The following is a 27,961-nucleotide window of genomic DNA, read 5'->3' as shown; positions in this document are numbered from 1 at the left end:
CTCCTCTACACCCAAATTGATCATTGTGATTTATACTAGAGGCTACTCCAAATCTAGGGGAGCACCCAGCATCAAGTGGACAAATAAAGGGATGTCATTCTCAAAAATTGAATCTTTAACTACAATAGAGCAGAAACATTAGGCTTCTCTGCAGAAGAAGCCACAAAGATTTTGGGACTGATTAAAGAGATCAATATTGACCTAAGTACCTCGGATAATCCTGAAGAACTAATACACCAACTAGAACGCTTAATACGGAGAGAAATAAGTCAAAAGTTACACGCTACAACACTAGCCCAATATTACAAAGCACAACGAATACCACGGGGGCTGAGAATGGGCCTAGAGCCAACACTCTGCAAGGAAAATCCTGTATTTGTGAAAAGGTGGAGATTCATATTAAACAAATGCTCACTGGACTTAATCCTATTGACGATTGAAGAACTATCCAAATCATTGATCACTATAGAAGCGGACCTTGAAAAATTAAAAACTTCATTAGTGAAAATAATACCTAAAGAGGAACTAGTAACTATATTAGAAGAAACCAACAAAAAACTAGATTCATACAAAAAGGAAATTGAAGCTAAGAAAATAAGAAAATTCCGGAGGGACATCTTAGACTACAAGCTAGACATAGTGTATTCGTGGAAAGAATATTACCAGCAAAAAGACAACTCAAAAAGTGGAAGAGCACCTTACAACAAGAGTACTCCAACAACAGGAAGTGCATCGTCCGTGTCAGGGATGGCACTCTATTAAGAGTGGCACAGGACACCCAAAAAGGGTTTGGGTGGTTGTGCCTAAATAAAGTGGACAGAGAAGCACACACACAGCAGAAAGGAAAGAGAACGAAGAGTAGGTAAGAGTAGCAAGGAAAGGTACAGAATGAATTCCCTCTTGGGGTGTATGCAGATATAGGAAAAGAGTATTCCACGAACCTTAGGAAATACTCAAGCCTTCTGCACAGTTTGCTATAACAGAGGCCCACGCTCTTTGCTCATGACTTGGAACAGCAGCTATGGGTGTCTGTAATGTAGAAACGAGACAAGGGAAGGGGCAGAGGTTGACTGATGGGAACCAACAGACAAGCTCTGTACAAAAGGGTCTACAAACAGGACAAGAGAAGATACTTACAGACAAATCCAGGAAAAGGAGGTTGATAGCAAACTAGCAGAAGGAAATGAAGGGAAAGACGTGTAACAGGATAGGATAGCAGAGGACAGTAAGGAACAAGGTTGAGAGCTCAGAGGAGCAGGAAAGCAATGAGCAAGCCCACAGGAGCAGGGCTGTAAGGTAGAGAGCCCAGAGGGAAAGGGCTTAGGGCAGCAGAGTAAAGCAGGCTGCACGGCAAGGAACCCAGAAGGACCGGGCAGCAAGGAGTGAGCCCTGAGGGGCAGGGCCGCTGACCGTAGAAGGTTGCAGAGGACTGTAGAGGGCTGCTACGCCGAGAACCCAGCGGAAAAAGGTAGGTAGTAAGCAGCGGAGCGTGATCAGCTGCAAAGTAGGAAGCCCAGAGGACAAGGGCTGTAGGCAGCCGGAGTGAGGCAGGCTGCAGAGCAGGGAGCCCAGAGGACAAGGGCTGAGACTGGAAAGCAGCAGAGCGTGATCAGCTGCAATGTAGAAAGCCCGGTAGGGCAAGGGCGGAGGCTGGAAGGCAGCAGAGCGTGATCGGCTGCAATGTGGAGAGCCCGGCAGGGCAAGGGCGGAGGCTGGAAGGCAGCAGAGCGTGATCAGCTGCAATGTAGAAAGCCCGGTAGGGCAAGGGCGGAGGCTGGAAGGCAGCAGAGCGTGATCGGCTGCAATGTGGAGAGCCCGGGGGGCAAGGGCGGAGGCTGGAAGGCAGCAGAGCGTGATCAGCTGCAATGTAGAAAGCCCGGTAGGGCAAGGGCGGAGGCTGGAAGGCAGCAGAGCGTGATCGGCTGCAATGTGGAGAGCCCGGAGGAGCAGGGCTGTGAGGAAGAGAGCCTGGAAGGCTATGGCTGTAGGCAGCGAAGAGTAACAGGCTGCAAGGCAGGAAGCCCAGAGGAGCTGGACTGAGGCAGGGAGCCCAGAAGGCTGGGGCTGTAGGCAGCAGGGTGAAGCAAGCTGCAAGGCAGGGTCCAAGCAGGAGTGATGGTAAACAGCATACAAAGATCCGTAGAAAGACAGGAAAGGTGGAGGAAGGTCTCTCAATGCAAGAGGCTGAGCCACTGCAGGCAGCAGCCTTTTATACTGCCTAGCCCAGTACAGAGGCAGGCTAATTGGTTGCACCTGGCTAAGCACACCTGCAGACAATCGGCCACCTCCCTCTCTGTTCCTGAGTTGGTGGAAGCAGAGCCAATCCCTAGGGCTTCTGGGGGGTGTAGTTCCTTTGATGACCAATAGGAACAGCCAGGAATCGATGCTTATAGCCAAGTGCATTGTGGTATGCGTAGTTTGTTGGAAAAAATAATAAAGCACCAAAGTCTCGCAAATGGGAAATCAAGTCCCCAAAGTAAATATAGATTGATCCAAGAGTCTGTTGTAAATAAATGATAAACAAATAGTCCATATTGAGTGCAAATGGAGGCGCCCATGGCGCAGGCATGACAGTCCGAGGTATTAAGTGGCGAATCAGAACCACAAGAGCAAGAACAACAATCAGAAATGAACAAACAAACACCATCGACATCAAAAACAACGAAGTCACCGTCAGAAAACATCGCGTCTTTTTTAGACAGGGCAAAACTAGAAGAAGCAAGAAGAAAAAACCCATCTCGGAAAGTGAACTTTCTGCAAAAGAGAAGTTAGTAATCAATATTTCAGACTACCGATTGAGTAAATTTGAGGAAAAAACTCTACAGAAAGGTATCTCGTTTGTCCCATACTACAGCAGTTCACTGTTGAAAGAAAAAATTGACTTCTTCAAATTGACTCGCAAGATGAAATTGAAATTATTCTTTGACACATGTGAATGGGGAACAAGTAAGCAGGAATGTACATATCTGGAAATGAAACCTAAGGGCACATTCATGCCACCGATCCAGAATCCACTAATTGATGTGTTTCAGAAGCAAGTATTAAAAGATTTGGAAAAATTGAAGTATAAGCGAAGAACGAAAACAAATTTTTCAAAAAGAGAACAACAAGTCCTTGACAAACTGTGGCAAAATCCGAACTTAATACTTAAACCAGCAGACAAGGGAGGAGCTCTGGTATTGATGAATGTAGAGCAATACAAAATGGAAATAGAAAGACAATTGGCAGATGTCAACACCTATCTTGAAATATTCGAAAACCCAACGGAGAAAGTACAGAAATTAATCAAAAAAACATTAGATGAAGCAGAAAATGATGAACTAATAAGTCACCGTACCAAAAACTTTCTAATGAATCTTCATCCATCGATGCCGATTATATACATTTTGCCGAAAGTCCATAAAAATCTGACTCATCCACCAGGAAGACCTATTATTGCTGCGAACAACAGTTTACTTGAACCATTGGCACAATATATAGATAGGGCAATCCAACCTTCAGTGCATAAATTCAAAACATACATAAAAGACACAAATGATTTTTTGAACAAATTAAAACAAGTTGAAATTGATGACGATCAAGATATCCTCTTCACAATGGACGTGATAAGCCTCTACACTAACATCCCCCACGAGGGAGGACTGGAAGCCATGGAGTGGCTACTACTGAAACCAGACACGGTTTGTGAAGCTGATAAGCTGTTCACTTTAAAACTACTCAAAATAGTGTTAAAAAATAACTTCTTTATGTTCGAGGACAAATACTATATACAAATATCTGGAACTTCTATGGGGGCCGCAATGGCCCCCAGTTATGCGAATACATATATGGCTTACTTGGAGGAAACCAATATCTTTAATGAAGAAAGATGGACGAACAAACTGAAATGTATGTTCCGCTTTATAGATGATATATTCGGGATTTGGAATGGTTCAAATAATGAATTGTTGACATTCTTTCAGCATCTCAACAGCATGGCACCAAGGATTGAATTAACATCTAAAACGAGCAAAGAATCCATTGAATTCCTTGATGTGCAAGTATACAAGAAAGGAGGCAAATTGGAAACAACAATATTTACGAAACTAACAGACAGGAACAGCATACTGCATGCGAATAATTTCCACCCGCGGAGGACAATAGAAAGCATACCTTTCAGTCAATTTTTAAGATACAGACGGATTATTTCAGAAGAAGCGGAATACACCAGAAGAACAGCAGAATTAAAAGAAAAATTTGAGAAAAGAGGTTATCAATCATCCATTATCACAACAAGTGCCGAAAAAGCCAACAGAAACAGCAGAGAAGGAGCGTTACAACTAAAAGAAAAGGAGGAACAGGAGAAACTTGTATATGTTACTACTTTCTCCCAACAGAGTCCGAAAATCAAAAAAATTATCAAAAATAATTGGTCAATCTTGACCTTTGACCCAATGATGAAAAGACTCTTCCCAGAACCTCCACTCTTTGCCTATTCCAAGAGCAAATCAATGAGGGAACATCTCATAAAAGCAGATTTGTCAGCAGAAAAACGAACCCCATGCCACAATTGCAACAACTGCAATAACTTAATAACGGGCAACACCATCTCTCACCCTCATAAAGGTTACAAAATCAATCTGTATCATTCTTCGACCTGTGATTCAAAAAATGTAATTTATGGCATAAGATGTCCATGTGGAATTTATTACGTAGGCATGACAATGAGGAAGGCGAAAATAAGGTGGTCCGAACACAAGTCAAACATCAGGACAGGAGCAATAAAATCACCAGTTACTCAACATTTCAAAAAAGAAAGACACAATATCTCTCAGATAAGATTCATTATTCTGGAACAGATAAAAATATCAAGAAGGGGAGGAAATTTAAACAAAATTCTTCTGCAAAGAGAAACATACTGGATCGACAAATTGAACTCAATGCAACCCAATGGGATGAACGCAGATTGGGATTTAAGTTGCTTTCTATAAAAGTGTACAGAAACACCAGCTGGACAGCAAGAATCTAAACAGCACCCCGCGTATAGAATTGTATTTGTAAATGCTCGGGCTGGTACAAAGCAAGTGCATATGAAACAAATATTTTTTTTAGTGTTTCTTAATGAGCCATGTAACATTTAAAACAATAAACATCATGTTTAGTAACATCCCAAGACTTCTGTAGCGACGACCTAGAAGCAACCACCAAACGACAGGGATTCAAATCACAGTTATTGAAACTATTCCAAGATGGTGGCCATGCAATCACGGGAAACTAGCCATTTGACCTCTTGGTAGAAAGCAAGAAGGGACTACACCTAGGGAGTCCAAAGGAACACAATCAAGGCAACCATGGAGCTATCGCAAGGAGATACACATGCTGTGAATTGGACAGGAGAGTGAGGACTAAGGGAAGGAGAAAACCAGGATACCGAGCGGCACGAGACAGCAACACGAGCGGCTCGCGGCAGTGCTGAGCTGATGACAACGAGCTCGCACGCAAGACAAGCCAAAAGAAAGTAACCGGCAGCGGTCCGCACAGTCAGGTGAGACAACTGGGACACGGTATGAAAGGAAAGCATGGAAAAACGCTGAATTAGGGTTGGGTGACTGGGGCACAGCGCTATGATGTAGCGACTGTTCCCAGCACCAAACCCGCTTACAAACACTCAAAATCCATGTAGAAAAACTAAGTCATATTCATTTTTTACAGATTGGGCGTAATACTCAAGACAAACATAAGAGAGGATGAATAAACAATACTGGAATGAAATTCACAAGTATTAGAGACTGACAGATGGAAGAGATTCACAGTATTACAGGTACATTGGTCAATCTAGTCAAAAGGAATTGTGAAGGTATATGTAACATGAACTGAGGGTCTAAATAGAAATATATATTTAACTTTCAGATACATCAGATTGAAGTATAGAATTTGGTCGCACCTGATGAAGGGCTAAGAGAGAGCCCGAAACGCGTTGTGCATCAACGGAAAGATAAGAGACTGTTTGATCAATAGCCCCTTGATTTCATTTGAGAATTTTGGACTTTAAACTGTAAAGAACAGCAAGAAAAAGAGTGTTAAAGAGACATTAGAAACATTTTCGGATTGAAAAAGCTGTGAAAACACGTATATATTGTTTGGTTTATTGAATTTTTAAACACGAGACTGCATGTAACACTTTGTTGTAAAATAGGTATTTTTTGAAATACTAACAAAATTGAATAGAGACATTACCCAGACATTCTTGCGTCATTGTTTTTGGTCAAGAATAAAATGTGAAAGTAAAAATTGCACTAAGATAATGTGTTTTGCATGTTCATGCCTTAAAGTGTGCACAGAGTATGATCATTTTTGCTGAAGTGATCTTTCAAACCATAGAGACCCGGACATCACCATATGGGCAGGTGCAGTGGGTCGTAAGGACTGTGACGGGGAAGAATGGGACTAGGAGTAATAAACATTACTGTTAAGTAATCCCCAAATAACCTCCATGTCCTTCTTCCTCAACCCAGTAATTAGTCTCTGAAGAATACCCAAATATACAGATGGCTGGGACCATAACACACCAATCATTAAGTCTTGCAGTCACTCACACCACAAATTTCCTTCCACCCTCAGTGTTCAGTAACTGCCCCAACACACTTGCACTCAATTCTGTAGAACATGTGTATGGCTATTTAGGAAATGAAGTCACGCAAATGTGTTCGGGTATCCCAAGCAGCAAATATTATTTATAGACACCCCTCTTGCCTCTGCCTATGAAGCTGCCATTCCTCTTGTGGATCAAGCCAGGTAAAAGGAACCCCTGACACCTTGTAAGCCTCAGTAATGGTCACCCTTATACATCTGCTAATTGTCTCTACTGAGGACTTTCCTGGTGAGAACTTTGTTAAGGGTAATAAACCGGCTATCTGACATGCACCTACCCTGAATTGTTCCTAGATAGAGTAATACTGCCTTCTTCATGTAGAGTACGACCCAGGACTCTTCTTCCAGAGATGCCGGACGTAGACAAACTCTGGCATTACCACCTCCTGGGACCAGTGGTGTTGCTAGGCCTGGATAAGATCTGGGGCTATGCTAATGTCGGGACGTTCGGGATCTGGGCTAGCTAGACTTTTGGTTGTAGCCCCTGAGCTTCTATCCGGGGCTACAACCAAAAGACCCAGGACTATAGCCCCCTGATCCCCCAACTAGCAACACCTCTGCCTGGGACTGAAGATACCGAGAAACAATCTTAGGGGTATATTTATGTGTTGCACCGTAACACCAATGCTTCTGGGAAAACTGTTTAAGAAAGAATGTATGGAAAATAATGCCCCTAGCTCCCCCAGTCTACTAGATGATGTAATGTCCACCAAAAAGACTACCATGTTGGTGAAAGTGGCCCACATCTGCCAATTCCAGAGGTTCGAATTGCGAACCCTGCAATGCCCTTAGAACTAAAGGTAGATACAAAGCCGCTGCTCCCTTATGTACTTGTAATCCAAACTGAGTGTATCTTTATTCTTATTTACAGCTTTGAGACCAACATCTCATCTTCTAATCCCCAAACCCAAAGTTCCTGTTTCCACTTTGATAGCCTGCCCCTTGTGCTCTGAGGGATGATATCAAAAGCCCTACACCAAAGCTTTCTTTCAAAAACTGCCACGTTTCAGAATCGTACAACCTAATGGACCAGCATTTGACTTTGTTCACTTGACGAGTCTTTCTGGTAGCAGGTTGCTTGCCATCGTTTTATCACTGTCCAGTTTTGAAGTCAACGCTGAGACATGGTACAGCCACCCTCTGCATCTAACTCATTTCTACGCAGCTGCTCCTCCCTTCAATTGGGCTTCTTGGGAGCTTTTCGCTTGAATGCATGAGGTGTGGCTCCGCCCCCTCCAGTGATCACCATTCCAGGAGCTCATCTACCTCTGGGTGCCATCCGTACCCCCATCAACGTCACTCTGCAGTGTTCCATTTCCTAACCATGGGAGTTTATTTTCTTATTTTAAACCTTTATGTGTTACTGGCAAAACAGGTACAGGGCAACGAGAATACAGAACAGCAGTAAACATTTTAGTTTACATAGTTCCATCATCAATGGTTGATTAATTGCATAAACCACACAAAGAAGTTACATGACATAGTTGGTGGAAATTACGTGCTCCAGATCAGTTAGGATCCCCAAGCTCACCAAGATAAGATCGAAAAGCCACCCAAGCATCACGAGGTCTGATTGGAGGGGGAGGGTGGTGACATACAGGTCTTCGCATTTGTGGGCCCACGTCAGTGCGACCAACCGTTCTTTCACAGTGCTTTTTTTTAATCTTTCCACTTGAATAGAATAGCTCTGTTGGCGATCATGCATGCTATGTACACAAATGCGTGGTGAGTTTTGCTGTGAGTTTTGCTATGAATGGTCGGCCACATGCCAAAGAGTATTCCTAGGGGGTTCCGCTCAAGTGGGATGGTCAGCACTTTGGATAGTATGTCTACGAGTTGCTGCCAGTAATCTCTCAGCTGAGGGCATGCCCAGAACATGTGTAGGTGGTCAGCAGGAGAGTGGTGGCATCTAGGGCAGCCCTGCGGATGTGAGTGAGACATTTTGGACAGCCTGGCAGGTGCGTAATAGAGCCTATTCAGGAGTTTGAATTGTATGAATTTGAATCAGAAGTTTAGTGAGACCTTCTTGGTGTGCCTACAGATGCGGGCCCGTTGGTCATCCATGAGTTCGGAGCCCAGTTTGCGGGTCCAACCCTCACAAGCACGCGAGGTGAGGGTTGAGGCAGTATCCAGCAGTATTTTATATAGTGTAGAGAGAGTATGTCTACAGTCTCCCGAGTTTTCAATGTAGGCCAGGCATGCGGTTTCAGGGGGTTCAGATGGATACGAGGGCCATTTGGCCGATATGGCTGCATGTAACCTGTAGTATTGAAGGTGGTCCACCCCAGTATTTCCAGGACCAGGTTTCCAAGTGGAGGGTGTGATGAATTTGCCCTCTGGGAAGACATCCGCTAGGGCCCTGTATCCAGTCGTTCCCACTTCATCTGTATTGCCTTGTCCCAAGTGGGAAGTAGGTCAGAGAATTTCCATAAGGGAAGGCACCGATAGTAGGGCTCATCTGTTCCTGTATGAGCAAATAATGAGCGCCACGCGTGCAGTGTGGAGGCGACTGTGTCAAATGAACAGTCGTCTTTGGAACGTTGGTCTAGTATTAGGGTTTTTAAATCAGAATCCGCTGCGGCCAGTGCCTCCAATTTTATATGTGGGGGCAGGGGGTGATGTCATGGGGTACCAGAACGCAGCAATCAGCACTTGGGCAGGTGTCCAGTATAGTTCTAGGTTTGGAGCAGTGAATCCCCCTTTGTCATAAGGATAAGTCATCTCTACCCATTTCTTACGGACCGCTCCAGAATGCCATAGGAACTGCGCAAGTAGTCCATGCATTTTGGCAAAGTATGACTTTCCAGGGCAGATTGGGACATTAGTGAATTTAGATATCATCTTGGGGAGTATTTTCATCTTGATTAGCGATAGTTTGGTGGGAGGGGAGAGCGGGAGGGATTTCCATTTATTCGTTTTGGTCTCTGTATATACTCTAAGTGAGGCCTAACAGAACCAGAAAACCATCATCTAAAATCCTATCTGGACCAGTACTTGGCAAATGGGTTTATTCGCCCATCTAAATCACCGGCAGCCAGTCCCCTATTCTTCGTACCAAAGAAGGAAGGCGACTTCAGAACCTGCATCGACTATCGCACATTAAACCGGATCACCGTGAAGAACCGTTACCCCCTGCCACTTATTCCCGAGATGCTGGATCAAGTCAAAGATGCCCAGATTTATACCAAGTTAGACCTCAGGGGAGCGTACCACCTAGTCCGAGTTAAAAAAGGAGATGAAAGGTAAACAGCCTTTTGTACCAAATATGAGTTGTCTGAGTACCAGGTAATGCCTTTCGGACTCTGCAACGCCCCTGCGGCGTTCCAATACTTCATGAACGACGTCCTAAGGGAGTTGATCGATGTTTGCACCCTGGTCAACATAGACGACATCCTAGTGTATTCCACCTCGAAACAAGACCATGTCAAGCATATCCGCACCGTCCTTGCCAAACTCCATCAACATCGACTATATGCAAAACTTGAAAAATGCTTTTTTCACATAACCAAAGTAGAATTCCTTGGTTTCATTCTCACTCCAAAAGGCATCAGAATTGATGTACACAAAGTGGATGCCATTCTTCAGTGGCCTTCCCTGACTTCGTTAAAAGTGGTCCAGAGCATTCTAGGCTTTGCAAACTTCTACCGTCGGTTCATTCTAGACTTCTCTCAGATTGTGCATCCGATCACGTTACTTCTACGAAAAAACAACAAAAATTCATGTGGACAGAAGATGCCAAAAAGGCCTTCCAAGAACTTAAGTGAAGGTTCACCTCAGCCCTGATTTTACAACACCCTCGTCCGGACCTTCCTTACATCGTGGAAACGGATGCCTCCAGCATGGCTATGGGGGTGGTTCTTTCTCAAAAGGATCCTGAAACTGGCCAATTGCACCCCGTGGCCTTCTGGTCGCGAAAGTTCTCACCCCCGAACTCAATTATGCCATCACTGACAAGGAACTTCTTGCTATAAAATCCGCTTTCAAGGCATGGCGACATTACCTCTTGGGGCCCAGGCATACGGTCACAGTAATCACAGATCATCAGAACCTACAATATTTGAAAACAGCAAAGGCACAATCCTCATGCCAATTACGATGGGCCCTTTTCTTCGCCGAGTACGACTACGTGATCACTTATCGACCAGGCGTAAGAAACAGGAAACCTGACGCACTATCTCGCATGGGCATCAATGAGGAAGTATTAGCAACCCCAGATCCAGTGGCCATTATCCCTGAGGACAAGCTTTTAGGCCTCACTACAGCTTTAACACAAACTGAACTCAGAAACGAGATCCAACGTGAACTAACCCCTAACAAATTACTGGAATGGCATACCAAAGGAAAACAATATACCATTAAAAATCAACTGCCATATTTTGATGAACGCCTGTACGTTCATAAAGCAGAACTACAACAGCGAATCATTTCAGACTATCACGATTCTCTGATAGAGCGTCAACCCGGGATTGCCAAAACCCTAGCCAAAGTGAAATGCGAATATTGGTGGCCTACTTGGCGTCGAGACGTCATCCAATATGTTCAATCATGTGGGGTGTGTGCATAAAACAAGCCACTAAAACAGAAACCAGCTGGTCTCCTGCAGCCATTAGAAATTCCTCCTGCACCATGGCACACACTTTCTCTCGACTTTATTACAGACTTGCCTCCCAGCCAAGGGTTCAACACTATTTTAGTAGTAGTAGACTTATTTTCAAAAATGGCACACTTTATCCCTTTCAAAGGCCTTCCGGATGCATCCCACCTAGCAAAAGTGTTCCTGGAAAACATTATCAAACTACATGGATTCCCTTCAGTCCTGGTCTCTGATCGAGGCAGCCAATTCGTATCCAACTTCTGGAAAAAGTGCTGCTCTATGGCTCAAATCGACATCTGACTGTCCACCAGCCATCACCCCCAAACGGATGTGAAACAGAGAGGACCAACCAGACTCTTGAACAATACCTACGGTGCATGCTGCACCAAGTTGAAGGAACTTGGAGGGATCTATTATGGATAGCTGAATATGCTTGCAACAATTCATTGGATTCCAGTACTGGTCAAACCCCTTTCTACACCCTCTAGGGCAGACATCCACGTACTTCCGAACTAGACAGCCCTCCCAGTCTATAAATGCCGGCAGTAAAGACTCTTCATGCAAACATCTCTCAGGCCTTTAAAAAGGCAACAGAACATTTAATCCAAGCCAAGAACAAACAAAAGAGGTTTGCTGACCAACATTGGAAGAAGGCCCCTGACTATCAAGTAGGAGACAGGGTTTGGCTAGCCACAAAATATATACCTCTAAAAGGAACCCAGACTTTTCGTCCTCGCTATTTGGGACCTTATTCTGCCCAAGCCATTATCAACCCAGCAGCTGTTAAACTAGCATTACCAGCCAACATGCAAATTTACCCAGTATTCCACGTCTCACTTCTAAAACCGGTACAACCCGGTACACGAGTTAAGCCACCACCTGAACCCATAATGGTCGATGGGGAACCAGAATTCGAAGTAAAAGAAATCCTGGATTCCAAATATACGAGGTCCAAAATATACTATTTAGTCGATTGAAAGGGTTACGGCCCCCAAGACAGATCTTGGGAACCTAGTGAGAACATTCATGCACTGCGTTTGATTAGAACATTTCATCAAAACTTTCCAGCCAAACCTGGACCAGGCAGAAGAATCACCTTAGGAGGGGCCTTGGGGGGGAGTGCTGTCACGACCCATGACCCAAAACCCCACTGGCATGGTCACATGCCAGGTAGGGTTAAGACTCAAGGTCAGTTGGGGTCCCAAGGGCCTTGCACTATCCTCATGGACTCTCCTGGAGTCAGTCCTGGTGCCTTTGGCGCCAGGCTCATGTTCAGAATGCGACACTGTCTTGATGGGACCACTTTTTCCTTGGAGGCCTGCAGCCAACATGGAGGCACCCACACAGTCTAGTTCCCAGGACCAAACTGTGCGGTGCAGTGTTTAGGGTGGTAGCCCGGACTACTTTACCTGGACTACTTTACTAGAGGGCTATATAAACCACACCCAAGGTACAGAACGTGCTTCAGGTTATTCTGCTGCCAGCAGCGTGACACTCATCGTGTCCAAAGACCAGATACCGGCGATCCTTGAACAGCGGACCTGCAGAGACAAGGAACATCATTAGCAGTCCCTTCTTACCTGCAAATTACCATCCGTCGATTGTCCGTCTTCCTGCTGCTTGCGGTCATCCATCCAGTCAGCAGCATCATCGGGACACCACGAACGCACCGGAACTATGCACCTGGAGGGAGAGAGAAAGAAAGGCAACGTTAAAACAGGTTCCTCGCAGCATTTGCTGCAGTCATCACGAGAACCTCACCTGGCTGGGCATTTCCCGGCCGGCGTTGCTCCGGAAATCTTCAAACGCCCGGAAAACCGCGACCTGAAAAGGAATCAGGAATACAGGTTAGCAAGAAAAAGACATTAGCGCGCTGCACTTCGCACTTACCTACCAATTCATTATACGCTCCTACGTCCTCCATTCTGGTAGGAGCCCGATCCAAGCTGCGCATTCACCAAACCTCCGTGCACCTAAGGGGGAATAAATAAGGAAAAGACATTAATCGCAAGAAAGGAAAGCAAGGACATATAAAGACTGCTGTAATCAGACTTGCCTCCTTAAAGACACTCGAATGGGTTAGCACCAGTGAAGTTAACTCGGTCGTTCAAGCCTGCAGAAAACTATGCGCCTCTGCACAGAAGGCAGGACCGAGAGCACGCCAGACATCACAACAAGGTGAGGAGTGGGCCATCAGGTCGAGTCCAGGGGGCAGGTGGGAGGAAACGAAATCTGTTCCTAAGTCCAGTCCTCCTGTGCTTTCAGGCCCAACCTCCATCGAAGGCACCATCTGGAATTGGGAAGGGTCCAGGGTGAATCCGGCAACCAGGGCAGAGGGGCGTCCCCGTGGATACCAAGTGAGCGTAACAGGTGGATGATCCAGCTGGTCCTTCAGTAGATTTTCAATGGCCAGCTCCATGTTCCCGGTTAGAACTTCCTCTGGGACCCCACTATCTGGATGTTATTCCTTTGGGAACGCGGTTCGAGGTCGTCACACTTGCTCTTAACTGATTTCATATCTTTGGAGAAAGTGTGTCTGCTGTATCCTATACAGTGTGGATGTTGTCCTCGTTAGTTCCGATTCTTCCTTCCGTTTCAGTTATCCGGGCACCCTCGTGGGCCAGTTGGGAGCATATAGAGGCCATGCTAGCTGTAATATCGTCCAGTTTTTCGTGTAGCACTGCGAATCCCTTAGCCAATGCCTCCATCATGCCTGTGATGTCTGGCACGTGTGAGGGGTTAGTAGGTGCGTATGAGGATTATGTCAGGGCTGTAGTTGTGGCGGGTCATCCCGAGGTGTCGCTTTTGCGAATTTGTCCATTGCGCCCGCCTTTTTCCCTGCACCGGCTCTTTTGGTCTCATCAACTGTAGAGAGAGGAGAGCTGGTGTTATTAGGTGTGGGTTGGCGCGGTGAAAGCTCGTAGATGATAAATTGTGGTTTCCCAGGTTAAGAGGGATTGTCGGCTGGGATTGGTATCAAGCCGGTGCCTCACATGGAGATGGTGGTAGTCTCTCAACACTCAGTGGTTTTCCTGAATTTAGGCTGTGCATTATTCTCTTGTGGTGATCTTGGCCCGACCCAGTGTCGTGGCAGGTCAGTGAAGTGAGGAGGGCCCTTCGGTGAAGCACTCCAGGAGTGGAGCTCGTCCTAGGATGGAGCAGTGGGTTGGTTAGAGTCTCGGTTGCCTATAAGACCCCTTTGCATGGGTGAGGTCCACGGGAGAACTAGGTCCAAGGGTTAAGCCTTCTCCCCCTCCAGCCCTCCAATATGAGTGCTTCAGTTATGGCAGCATTACGAGGGGTTGCAGCAGGGAGAGCAAATCACATTAGTTGAGAGTTGGCTTTGCCCGGACATTAGTTCTGCTGGCTGCGGTACAGCGGTTGCTCGCCAGTTTGGGAGGTGCAGAGAGCCTGTTCACTGTGTTTTGCTTTATGTGAAGTGGTAATGGTAGCATGGGGAGGACCCACGTGAGTCAGCGCTGAGGGTGATACCTGCACTCCAGTTGTATGCCCGTGGCATGGGTTGTGGGCTGGTAGCTTCGATTCCCTTATTGCACATACAGGTAAGTATGGTCGGAGGGCAGGCTAGTGCCGGGGAGTGCTGAATAATGCAAAGAGTGTCCCCGCAACCGCGCCTGGGAGGTGTGAGAAGTGCAAGCCCATATGGCACATGTGACTTCAGGTTGTCCCGAAGAGGGACTGAGGGAGTAGAATGTTTAAATTGCTGGGGGGATGGGGTTCTCACCTTGTGTGGTGGCTCAGCAGCGGACGTTAGGCTGTATGTCGGGCAGCTCCAGGGTGGCTGCAGGGTTTCTGCAAAAGATGATGCTCAGTGTAGGGCTTCAGCGACAAATCCGTCTTGTGGTGAGGGTGCCGCCTCCTCGTCTCTGTGTTAAGCGTTGGCTGAGTATGACGTGACTTGTAGGGCTTCAGCCCTCTCTCTCGCAGGAGAGCGACAGGGGGGCGTAATGCAGGGCGTTGCACTGGGGAGTCTGGGGTTTAGGGGAAAGCTCTGGCGGTGTCCCTAGCATTCCAGTGCTCTGAGTATGGCCGGAGTGAGGCTCTCAAAAGGGGAAGCGGAGGCTCAAATCACAGATGGAACCCTGCCGGATGATGTGAGTACCCTCAGTACTCGGCCGCCGCACATCCGGTGTGTTCGGTGCAGCAAGGCTTGGAGGGGGATGAGGCGGTGGAGTGGTCTCACCCAGATGACTGTTCAGCAAGCCTGCCTATATGCGAATGCTGCAGGCAATTATATCTTCTTGTGGGGGGGTGCAGTGTTCTCATCCTCCGCACCGGACCAGGTGACAACAGTAGCTCGGCCTGGGAGAGCTCAAAGGTGGTTGCTGAATGTAGGGCTGTTTGGTGGGTTCGCTCGCAGTTCTGCTCTATCAGAGGATTGGATAGCAGGAGGAATGCTCAGGAGTGGGGGAGGGGCCCGCTTGTGGCAGTGACTCTCCGGCAGCCTGGAGCACCACAGTTCCAGATTGTGGGGTACTCTGTGGCCGCCGCGGGAGATATCCGCCTGGCCCTTATGTCGGCTGTCCCGTAGGAGGGGGAAGACAGATAAGGTTGTCGCTTCATCCCAGGGTAGGTTCCAAAAGCGACCGGCATGTGTGCACGCCACTTCAATGTTCAGAGCAGGCCACAGCAGTCCTCCTCCCCCGGGGGAGCACCTCTGCAGTTCGAGCGGTCAGGGTCTCGCAGAGCAGGCTCTTCCACGGATGAAACTCTGACACAATATTCCCCAGTACTTCATGGGCTCGCAGTTATTAAATGATTAAGTTCCTAACGCTGCAACTGTGTAGCCGAGTGTTCAACCGTATCGCAGAGCTCAGAGCTAAAGCAGCCATACTTGTTGGCTGCTCAACAGCACCCCGACCCCCGTGAGAGTTTTTTTGCGTGTGGCAGGTCCACCCCGGTTCATCCACACCCTCCACAGGCTACTCCGGTCTGCATGAGCAGTCCAGGGTCCTTCAGCCACTTTTACTTCATGGCTGGTCTGTTTTGCCTCAACCACCACACGACAGCTCTGACCCTCAACTGACCCTCTCTGTTTAGCAGAGGGAATCTGGGGGCTTGGTGCCTGAAGGTATGGGGCATGGCTCTGCAACCCCCTGTGATTAGCACAGCTCCACATGTAGCCCTCTCATGAAGCCCCCTTCGGCTCAGCCAAAGAGAGATAAAAACCTGGCATGTTTTACAACCACACACCAAGTCCTGCCACGTGCAGGAAAAAAGAACTGGAGGCATACTTGCCAACCCTCCCGATTTAGGCGGGAGACTCTCCCTTTGTCTGTCAAAAATGTTGCTATTTTTCACTTTCTACTGCCTAAAATAATTCTAACTGTATGCAATCCTATAAGAAAATTCCATCTCCCTCTTTCTGAGAGGAAATCTCCCACCCACGTGCTTCCGAATGTTGGCACGTATGTAGAGGGGGCTAGGAGTGTCAGAGTTTTACTTGACATAAGCAAGGGTGGGCTGGGTAAAGAAAGATGCACAGATAAAGAAAAGGTTCTCATGACGGCTGGGGCCTCAAAGAGTAAGTACTGGGAAAAGGCAGAAGCATTTGGAGGCAATGAAGATTACCAGTAAGGAACAGGATCAATTATTTTGGATTAAAAAGAAGGAGGTGCCTTTATGGCTGTAAATACTAGGTATGTGTTGTGTACGCCTTACGTCACTGCATTGAATAAAAGCCCCGCTCCCGCCAGGAGGAGGCAGTTCCGGGCAAACCACGAGCCACTGTGTGTGCCTCCTTCATTTTTGCTCCGCAGCCAGGCCTCGGCCCGCGGGGCCCCACGTGCTTTCTCCCTTGCCGGCGCACCGGCGGGAGAAGCCATTACACTGGCGATGAGGAAACGAACTATGACACACCACGTGCGTGTGCTTCAACGATGAGCCCTTGACATGGGTGAATTTTTGGAACAAAACCATTGATGCATGCCTGAGGCCATTGCATGCTTGGAGCCAGCCAACAGACCTCCAGGCAGTCCAGGCAACACAGCACCGCCAGCTACAATCCCCTCCTGAGGTGAGGAAATTTCGGCGCACGCTCTCTACTACAGCCCACACTTCAGCACACCATGGCGACAGGCCTATCCACACCCAGGCCTGGCACGCCATTGTGGATTGCGGCCAACCTAACACCCACAGCACCGTCCCCGCGACCGCAAGGAGGAACCACAATGGCATTCGGACCTTTTGACCCATACACAGACCCCTCATCTGTGGGCCCCCGATGGCTGTTGTGGGTCCAGAAGTCACAACACCCAGGAAAATGAGGTCACACCTCCTACTCAACGTGGGTGACGAAGTCCTACGCATCTTCAACTCGCTCGTCATCGGAAATGGTTTAGACGTCGACCAGCTAGCAAAGGACGCTCTCACAGCTCATTTCATGCCACAACTAAACCCAGACTACGAGACTTTCATTTTCTGCACCACCATCCAGCTAGAAGAGGAAGCGTTCGACGCATATCACACGAGATTCAGAAAACTCGCGCTCTCATGTGAGTTTGACAACGTCGAAAAAGAGATCAGACGCCAAGTCATAAACTGCATGCATTCGGAAAAGCTACGGAGGATGGTGTTAAGCGAAAAGGGCATATCACTGGCCAGAATCCTTGAATACGGACGTCAGAGGGAACTATCACACGCGAGGGCGGCACACATGAGCACCATCCTGCAGAAGCTCCAGATAACACCAATGACAGCGACGATAGCACAGATTGCCAGCCACCAACACTCAAGAGAAGACCCCAATGACGCAAGCACTCCACCTCGGTGGCAATCAAGGATTCCAGGGCACGCTGAATGTGGGTGGTGCAGAGGCGTACGTCATGCAAGGCAAAATTGCCCAGCACAAGGAACCACGTGCGGAGCAATTGGCCGGAAGGATCACTTAGCAAGAGTCTGCAGATCGTCAGGGCCCGCACAAGGCACCCAGCTGCAACAAGAGAAAGGGGCCCAGAGGAAAAAGAAACAAGCCAACGCCTGCCGCGTTGAGACAGCCAACTCATCCACTGACGAGGAAGGCGATGGCGACACTACAAAAGAGGCAGAAAGCAGACAACTGAGAAAAGGAAGGAAAGTATACCTGGTCTCTGCACTTGATCACAGAGGCACAGGGTCGACAAAAAGGCAAAGAAGACGGAAATGCATAGTGGCCATACAAGGCCAAGAGACCCAAATGACAATCGATACGGGGGCATCAGTGAACGTTATTCCGGCATCCATGTTCCGAAAACTACACCCCCCCCAGTCCTAAAGGAGACAGATACGCTTCTATTCGCCTACGGGTGCGAAACTCCACTACCAGCAATAGGGCGCTTTCGGACAACTCTTAGCAGAGGCAACCGAACAATACAATCCAAGGTGTATGTCGTTGACGCAGGCATCGGATGCCTACTGAGTGGGGATGCAGCGGAAGATCTAGAACTAATACGCTTTGTCTGCAACATAAACGACCCATCAGACATTGCCAGCCTCCTTGACAAGCACCCAGGCCTCCTCAAAGGTATTGGATGCCTGAAAGGCAAACTCATCAAACTCCATATCGACGAATCAGTACAGCCCCGAGCAGTGCGTCACAGAAGGACCCCGTTTCACATGAGAGACCAAGTCGAAAAGGAGCTGCGAGAACTTGAGAAAGCTAGCATCATAGAGGAAGTAACTGGGCCGACACCGTGGGTTTCACCCATGGTGGTAACCAAGAAGCCAAAACAACCGGGGAAGATGAGGATCTGTATCGACATGCAACTCCTCAATGAAGATATCAAGCGGGAACGACACATCACCCCCACGCTTGACGAAATCATCACAGACCTCACGAGATCAAAGGTGTTCTCCAAGGTTGACCTCAATGCGGGATACCATCGGTTGAAACTGCATCGGGATTCAAGATATATCATGACCTTCTCCACACACCTGGGCTTGCGCTGATACAAAAGACTGAGCTTCAGCATATCCTCAGCGGCCGAGGTCTTCCAGCAGCCCATCCAGGAAGTGATACAGGGCATCCCGGGAGTACTCAATGTCAGTGATGACATTCTCAGCCACGCCAGTGACAGGCAAGAACACACGCGTCGCCTCGAGATGCTACTTAGCAGGCTGGAGGCCGCAGGGCTAACCATTCACTGGGAGAAGTGCGAGTTCATGAAGGAAGAGATCACTTTCTTTGGATATGTGTTCAATGGCGCTGGAGTCTCTGCCGACCCACAAACAGTTGCGGACATCAAAGAAGCCTCAATCCCAACAACACCCACAGAAGTGCGCAGTTTCTTGGGGATGGCGACATACTGCGAGAGATTCATCCCCAATCTGGCAAAGATGTCCGAGCCACTCAGGGAACTCACCAAATCCAATACAAAATGGGTGTGGAGCCCCAACCGCCAGGAGGCTTTTGAGCAGATCAAGACGTTCCAGTCTGAAGACACCACAATGGCATACTACGACCCGACACTGTCGACGGAACTATATGTTGATGCAAGCCCCGTCGGCCTTGGAGCGATCCTGGTCCAAGTTGCCTAGACAGAAGAAACAAAGCCGATTGCCTACACGTCCCGCGCGTTAACTCCCACTGAACAACGGTACCCTCATATTGAGAAAGAGGCCATTGCGGTACTGTGGGGCTGCCACCATTTTCACATATACCTATATGGATGCAAATTCAAGGCATACACGGACCACAAGCCTCTCATCCCCATCTTCACAGGATCCTCTTCACACCCCCCCGGCGAGGATAGGGAAGTGGCTGCTACACCTGCAACAATACGAATTTGAACTAACATACCAACCTAGCACCAGCAACCCTGCAGACTTCCTATCCAGACACGCGAGAGCAACCACGTTAAGAGAGGTGAATGTGGCAGAAGAAACTGCGGAACACATCTGCCAGGTCGTGCACACGATGAAACCAAGAGCAATCGGTATTGAGGACATTGTACAAGCCACACAAGCTGACCCCTGCTGTGACCTCGTCAAGGACTCCATCATCTCCGGCAAATGGAAATCTTTTCTGCGAAACGTACACAATCGCACACCCGAAGCAAGAGACTTCCTCACGGGCATATTCCCAGTGCGACAAGACCTATCTGTCACCAAGGAAGGACTCATACTAAGAGGAGCTAGGATCGTCATACCTGTAAGTCTGCAAGACAGAGTCATTGCGCTGGCTCACAAAGGTCACCAAGGCATGGTGGGGACCAAAGCCAGGATCAGGCACCGAGTATGGTTCCTGCACATCGACACCAAGGTAGAACAACTCATAACAGCAAGCCTCCTGTGTCAGATCACAAGCACACCACCAAACCCCAAACCCATACAGGCGGCAGAGCGGGGGTCCTCAAGATGGGACGCGATCAGCGTTGACTTCTGCACGGTCCAAGAAGGCACGTATCTTTTATTGGCCATTGATGACCACTCAAGATATCCTGAGGTGGAAATTGTGCCATCGACCTCCGTAGACATGGTGATGCCGGCTCTGGAGAAAATCTTCGCCACCCATGGCCTACCTCGGTGCATCCGGAGCGACAACGGGCCACCCTTCCAAGGGGCGCAAATCAATAAATACCTGGATGATGAGAACATCAAATTCTACCACATCACGCCGGGAGGGCCCCAAGCCAATGGAGATGCAGAGAGGTTCATGTGTACCCTCAACAAGGTGCTACGCCTATCCCGGGCGCACTCCAGCCCATGGAGGGTAGACCTGTACAGATTCCTAAGGAACTACAGAGTGACACCCCACAGCACCACAGGAATACCACCGGCAGACATCATGTATGGGACCGTGATAAACTCATCCATTCCACACCGTCCAAGCAGGGGCACAGATTCCTACGACAACGAACGCACAAATCAAAGAAGGATCACGGCAAATGAGCGCATGAGCACAAAGAGACACGCAAAGGAATCCAGACACCAAGTCTGCGATTAAGTGCTGGTGAAACGGAACCCCTTGAAAACGAAGTTGGACACCCAGTACGACGTGGTTCTCTGGACCATAACTCGGGACAACGAGGTACCATGATAACGGCCACACGAGGGCAACGACAGATCACCAGGAACGCATCATGGTTCAAGGGAGTGCCACAACAAATGTGGACTGATGGGGACCAGCAGCCCTCGGAGGAAGCAGGCTCACCGCCGGAAGATGAGTACCAACAACCCGAGGAGGAGTCGACCGAGGAGCACAAGACATACGGACTGTTAGAGGAACCGAGGGAGGCGTCTCCAAATAAGGCAGGTGAGCCGCAACAGAACACGATCGTGGGGACAGCCCCTATATGTGGGCGCTATACCCTAAGAACTGCACCAAGAGCCCCAGAAAAGTTAAGTGACTATGAATGGTAGGACTATAATGTGGGTTGGACTAGAATGCACAGTAGAGTTAAGTTGAATCAGTTGGACATGATTGTATTTAGTGTGTTGTGTTTTAAGTTGTTGGAAAAAAGGAGGAATGTTGTGTACGTCTTACGTCACTGCATTGCAGGACGTAAGGCGCGTTGAATAAAAGCCCCGCCTTCGCCAGGAGGAGGCAGTTCCGGGCAAACCACGAGCCACTGTGTGCACCGCCTTCATTTTTGCTCCGCAGCCAGGCCTCGGCCCGCGGGGCCCCACGGGTTTTCTCCCTCGCCCGCGCATCAGCGGGAGAAGCCATTACAGTATGCACTGTGCATTGTTACTCCAACGAGGTTGGACACTCACAACCTCTTTGAGGTCTCACTCTATATGCTGGCAGCAGAGGTCCGTACTTGCCAACTCTACTGATTTAGGCGGTAGGATACTGCTTTTTAAGCAGTCCTACCGCCTACTGATTTATTGGCAACAAATACCGATTTTTTTTAAAAAAAGACAATTTACCTTTTTTTTGTTGGCCACGCCAGCTCGGGGGAGTCTTTCAAGGGCTCCCCGGAGCTGGCGTACCGGGAGAAGGCGCGGCATGCAGGCATTTGATGTAAAAGGTGCCCACGGCGGCGTGCTAAATGCACCCCTCTGCCGCGGGTGCCTTTGGAAAAAGGCGCCATTGGCCCCCCACCACGCCAGCTCGGGGGAGTCTTTCAAGGGCTCCCCCGAGCTGGCGTAGCGGGAGAAGGCGCAGCATGCAGGCTTTTGATGTAAAAGGTGCCCATGGTGGCGGGCTAAATGCGCCCCTCCGCCGCAGGTGCCTTTGACAAATGACGCCATTAGCACCCCACCACGCCAGCTCGGGGGAGTCTTTCAAGGGCTCCCGTGAGCTGACGTGGTGGCAGAAGGCGTGGCAGGCGCCTCATTGTCATTAAATGCACCCGCAGTGGCGGGCTTATTCAATCACAATGGGCTGCTTATGCGCCCTGTTCCTATCATTACCTCCTCGCCTATTTTTGAAACTTTAAGATTCCTACAGATTTTTGGTCACAGAATCATAGCTCTCAACTCACACGCTTTTGGAGGGTGTCACCCGCCTTTTAAAGAGCTGACTCACCCGCCAAGCCTCCTGCACGCCCATGCATTCCAATGGGCGTCTCACCCGCCAAAAACAAAATCGTGTGGTTTCACCCGCCTTTGCAACACAAATGGTTGAGAGCTATGACAGAATGTTGGCATGTATGGCGGTCATGATGGGGAGTAGACCTAAGTTGCATAGCTCTCAACCATTTGTGTTGCAAAAGCGGGTGAAAACACCCGATTTGGCGGGTGAGAGCACATTGAAGCGAATGGGCGTGCAGTAGGCTTGTCAGATGAGTCAGCTGTTTACAAGGCGGGTGACAACCTCCAAATGCGTATGAGTTGAGAGCTATGAAGTTGGCATTGCTCAAATATAGCACTCACGCTTTTGGACGGTGCACTAAGCAAAATAAGTACAATGTAAATGTTCAGAGTAAGCACGACACGGTGTGCGTGATCGATAGCGCGGGTGGCAGCAACAAGTCGCTAGCCGATCTCCCATTTAATCACGGATGGCAGTTCTAAAGTTACACTACCACAGCTCTTCCAATATGGCGGTAAGGCAGAAACACAGCCACTGCGGCCTCATAGTACTTGAGTTTTTATGTCTAGTAAAAGACAATGACGTGTCTAACCTACGTGATTGCGTTCTTACGTGCTGCCCGAATGAAGGGGCCGCGCGAAGCGGCGGAAGGAAGACAGCCTAGTCTGATCCTCTGCATTGCGCGGGGGGAGGGGGCCGGGGTCTGAGACACCGGCGCCTTGAGGGGAAGCGTCAAAGCAGGGTACTGATGAATTACCAACGCAATAATTAACAAACAACATATTTTTTCCGCATACCACCGATTCAAGGAGGGGATTCACCAACCTATGCCACTAAAAGGAGGAGTTGATTATTTTAAAGCGTGGATATTGACTGGGTTCACAAGTTTGGTGGAACCTTTTTATTCCCTAATATTGGCAATCAAAGAAGACAGGCTGGCGCTGGCAGCGACTTACAGTGGAGGCGGCGATTTGCCTCCCACTTTAATGGGGACCCTTGGAATGTCCTATAAGCCCATCGCCCCAGCACCAACCACGGCCGCGACGACTGCCACCACGGGAACCAACAGTAACTCCGGACCCGGGACACCGGTCCCTCCAGGTAATGAGCCAGCCCAAGGCAATAGAGCCCGAAAGGACTCCAGTCCCACCTGCCACAAGGACTTTCGCCCCACTAAGTACCAGTGGCAGATTTAAATCAAAGGACCCCGTGGGCAAGATTGACAGAGGGCCCTGGGTAGGTGGAGCTTAGTGTGGGAGGAGTTCATGTCTGTCGTAAGTGCACCATTAATGAACTTTACGGACACATGTTCCATGAATTTTAAGTTCTCTTTTCTACTATTCAAAGTGTCTGTTCAGGGGTATGACAGGCTGAAAACATCCTGGACTTGCTGACATAAAGTGGTTTGCCTAGCAATATCCACTCCCCCCCTCCCATCTGCTCAACCCAAATTCCAGCAGGAAAATTAATAAGAACCTACAAAATCATATGTTCTCCCATACTAATTTCCAAATCTTCTGCTCTCTTCATACATCTGCTGCCTCGTCTCCTTCCACAAGTCCCATGCTCCTTTAATTCTCTACTCTCTTAATCTACCATCTTTCCCCCAATCCGCTCACCTTTGATCCACGACTCTCATCTTCCACCTACTCTCCCTTCCCAACCTCCTTTGCCAAGTATGAAAAAGAAAATGAAGGTGAATCTAAATTAGTCATCGCCTAAGAATAAAAACATTGTGCTTCTTTTATTCAACATATATGCATCATTTGAACTAGAAAAACAAATATAAACCCAGAGCAAAAGGGAAGGAAGACAAAAGTAGTGTGGAGACATTCATCTACTGATCTTCCGATCCTCTCTACGCTTTATTTCATCCGATCCCCATTCAAATTTCTCACCGACACCTTTCTTCCACACCCCCTTACACCAATTCCTGTTTACCAGCACTTCAATGACACCCTCACCATGTGGCCTGGCTGGGGTGAATCAAGGATGATTCTTCCTCTGCCCGGACTGAGCAGCGAGGCCCGAACCTTTATTCCAATGTATCTGGACACTGTGGCTATTCCCAGCAGACCGCAGAGGAGAGGTTCCCCCTACCCTCCCCCTCCACTCCCCAATGCACCAGAAAGCGAGAATGTAACAGTTTGTAGCTTAATGTCATTTAGAGGCGCACAATTGTATTTTTGCTGCATGTTTGCAGCCCATTTTAATTGTGTTAGAGGCTTAAAGGAGTGCTACCATGCTGAAGAGAGACCGGATGCAACAGCAATTGGAAATGTGCCCAATATCCCCAAACAGCATACACATTGGAAACAACATCTGCTACTTTGTATGGTATGTATGAAGGGTCACTATTATTATGCATGGAGCAAAACTAGTCTATTAAAACTTAAAAGGCTTTTTTGGAATAGTGTACACTGATAATATAATAAACTCATAATAACAAAATAACAATCACACTAAAAACTACCAACCATTTTCCTTCCAGAAGTCATAGTGCTCATGAAAAACGTTAAACCCTCCGCTTGCAAGGGTGACACCTGCCCAGCATCCTTGATCAAAGAATGCGCAGAACCTCTAGACCCATTCCCAACAGCCTTCATCAATGCCTCACTATCCTCTGGGGTCATGCCACCCTCCCTAAAGGAATCATGGGTACGCCCGCTTTTTAAATAAAAACTTGTTTGACCCTGATCAACCCAACAACTACAGACCCATAACTACCATACTTTTCCTGCTAAAAATATTAGACAAAGCAGCTTATTTACAGATCCAACAACACCTGGAAACCAATAACATCCTAGGAAAAAGACAATCTGGGTTCCGGCCCGCCACGGAACCGAGACAGCCCTACTAGACTTAAAGATACAGCTCCAACAAACCATGGACCCAGGGCAAGCCTGCCCTACTCCTATTCCTCGACCTATCCGCCGCGTTCAACCTCGTAGACCATAAGATACTATGCAAACACCTCAAAAACGCAGCACAATTCGCCCAACAAGCCACCACCTGGGTCACATCCTTCCTCGAAGACAGACTCATGAGTCTTCTCCGATCAGGACAGCGCATCCCCACTCCCATCCACTGCGGAGTTCCCCAGGGATCATGCACATCATCCACTCTCTATAACATTTTCACCCTCCCCCTCTTCAACAACCTCGATGATCATAACATAGCCTACACCAACTATGCTGATGACACTCGGGTCCTCCTTCCCCTCACTGGCTCATACGAACAGTATGCAGCCACCCTCAACAAGATCTACGCCATTATCCAGGCCTTAATGTCAGTAAATGGCCTCTGTCTCAATGGAGACAAGATAGAAATACTCATAGTACGCCCCAAACAAGTCCTCAGCAAACTTGATAGCAAATACGGCTCTTTCAACATAGACAATACAAACATCACCACCGCACCTGCGGCAAAAACCCTAGGAGTCTGCCTAGATGCCTTGCTGTCCATGTCCCGCCAAGTCCATGCTATCGCATCCTCTGCGGCACTAGCCACCAAGGTCATGAATGCTGTCAAGCCCTACCTCTCCCCCCAAAAACCGCCTTGCCATCGCAAGGGCAACAGTAGGAGCTAAGCTTGACTACTGTAACATCCTTTTTCTGGGCACCTCCATCAAAAACCTAAATAAACTTCAAACAACACAAAACAACGCACTGAGGGTCGCCCTCAGCATCCCTAAAAGAGAACACATATCCCAAGCAAGACGAAACGCTCACTGGCTCCCTGTTAGAGAGCGTATACTCTTCAAATCACTCTCCATCACCCACGCCTGCCTTGCGCTAACAGCCCCACCGTACCTCTCAGAAACCATCCACAGAGACAGCTCCACCAGACCCAAATGCACCCAACACTGCAACTGACTCTCCGTCCCTACCTTAAAAAGACAAAAAGCCGTTGGGTCCAGCTTCGCTGTGCTTGCACCCAAGAGCTGGAACGCCCTGTCACCAGCCCTCAGAAAAGAACCTTCCATCACCACCTTCCGCAAGGCTCTCGAAACACAACTCTTCCAATAATACTCTAATGATGCTCTCTCCTCCTGAACTACCCTATACCACTATGGCACACAGACATAGAGAACGTCATAATGTTCAATACCTCATGCTATCCTCTACTCTGTATACTAAACCATCTCGTGAATACAATGTTTACTAAACCACCATGTAAATCTATCCCTTTATAGATACAACTGTACCCTGTATAGACAGGACTGTACTAGATACCGAAATGTAACATCAATGTATAAACAACTGTATCCGCAAGCAAATCTCCTTGTAACAGCGCCACGATGCCCCTGGGCCTCTGGCGCTTTATAAATCCAAATAAATAAATAAAATAAAAATGAATAATTGAATCACTATTTTGGCAGGTAAGGCACAGTGAGATTAATTGGTTTGCCTAGGATCATTCACTTTGATTAAGTGGTGAAGCCGAATTTGAGCCTAGGCTGAAATGTAGGTACTTGACCAGGTATTTCCTAGCGCAAGTTGGTACAAATATGTAATGTATAGATCACTGTCGAAACATGTTGATCCAAAAGTGTATGTGGGTCATTTCGTTTTGAATCCTAAGTTGCATGTAGGAGAACACTTTTGAGCAAAAGGTCCCCTGCCACGTAGTGGAAATGTAAATGGTAAAACACTGGTGAAATCACTGTTACTCTTCCATGTGCATAGAAAAGTGTAAATGCCATATGCTGTTAAATATTTTGCCGGCCATCATCAATGGATTCCTTTGGAATCTGCCTGCTTTTACATGATGTAAGGCAGATTCCACGAGAATCCATTGGCTTTCCACCAGCATAAAAATACTGCATGCTGGTGGAAAACCAATTGGGTTTGTCACAGTGACCTGTAATATCAAGCTGTTGTGACAGTGGTGTTCTTAAGATGATAACCTACACAGTCACTCTGACAAAGTCCACCTGTGGAGTCTGTGGGTTCCAGGGCAGCTTTGAGATTTATATCTTGCAGGCTATGTACAAAGGGACAGGACTGGGCTGGTAAAGAGACACACTTCAGATCACCCACTGACCATCCTCACACCTCTCGGATTCAACCCAGCTGAGACACACGGAAAAAATCTGGTTGTCATCTTCGACTCCACTCTGTCCTCCTACCCTCACATCTCCGACATATCCAAAAAATCTCACTACCATCTGCACCTTCTCTGAGATATCCTACCATTTCTCAACTTTCCCCCAGAGACTCACTGTCTCCAGAGCTCTGGTTCTCTCTAGACTGGACTAC

At 48.0% G+C, this 27,961-nt stretch overlaps 1 protein-coding gene and 1 long non-coding RNA gene across 3 annotated transcripts in view; one reads left to right on the top strand and one right to left on the bottom strand.

Moving 5' to 3' along the window:
- Nucleotides 1-22,794, bottom strand: part of LOC138513024 (uncharacterized) — a 130,331-nt gene extending 107,537 nt beyond the window's left edge. The window contains exon 1 of the long non-coding RNA XR_011281654.1: nt 22,695-22,794. This is a non-coding gene — a long non-coding RNA (uncharacterized lncRNA). The remainder of the gene's footprint in view (nt 1-22,694) is intronic.
- Nucleotides 22,795-23,285: 491 nt separating this feature from the next.
- Nucleotides 23,286-27,961, top strand: part of CDK2AP2 (cyclin dependent kinase 2 associated protein 2) — a 185,046-nt gene continuing 180,370 nt past the window's right edge. The window contains exon 1 of one of the 2 annotated variants that reach the window (XM_069628974.1): nt 23,286-23,801. In XM_069628974.1, coding sequence (XP_069485075.1) covers nt 23,528-23,801 — 274 coding nt within the window. In that variant the 5' untranslated portion in view covers nt 23,286-23,527. The remainder of the gene's footprint in view (nt 23,802-27,961) is intronic. The other variant, XM_069628973.1, reaches the window with a different exon arrangement.

The sequence above is a fragment of the Ambystoma mexicanum genome, chromosome 12 (genome assembly GCF_040938575.1).
Source record: "Ambystoma mexicanum isolate Mex_15411 chromosome 12, UKY_AmexF1_1, whole genome shotgun sequence".
Classification (NCBI taxonomy): Eukaryota; Metazoa; Chordata; class Amphibia; order Caudata; family Ambystomatidae; genus Ambystoma; species Ambystoma mexicanum.
The sequence above is the reverse complement of the archived record's forward strand: the minus strand, read 5'-3'. Positions and strand labels throughout refer to the sequence as shown.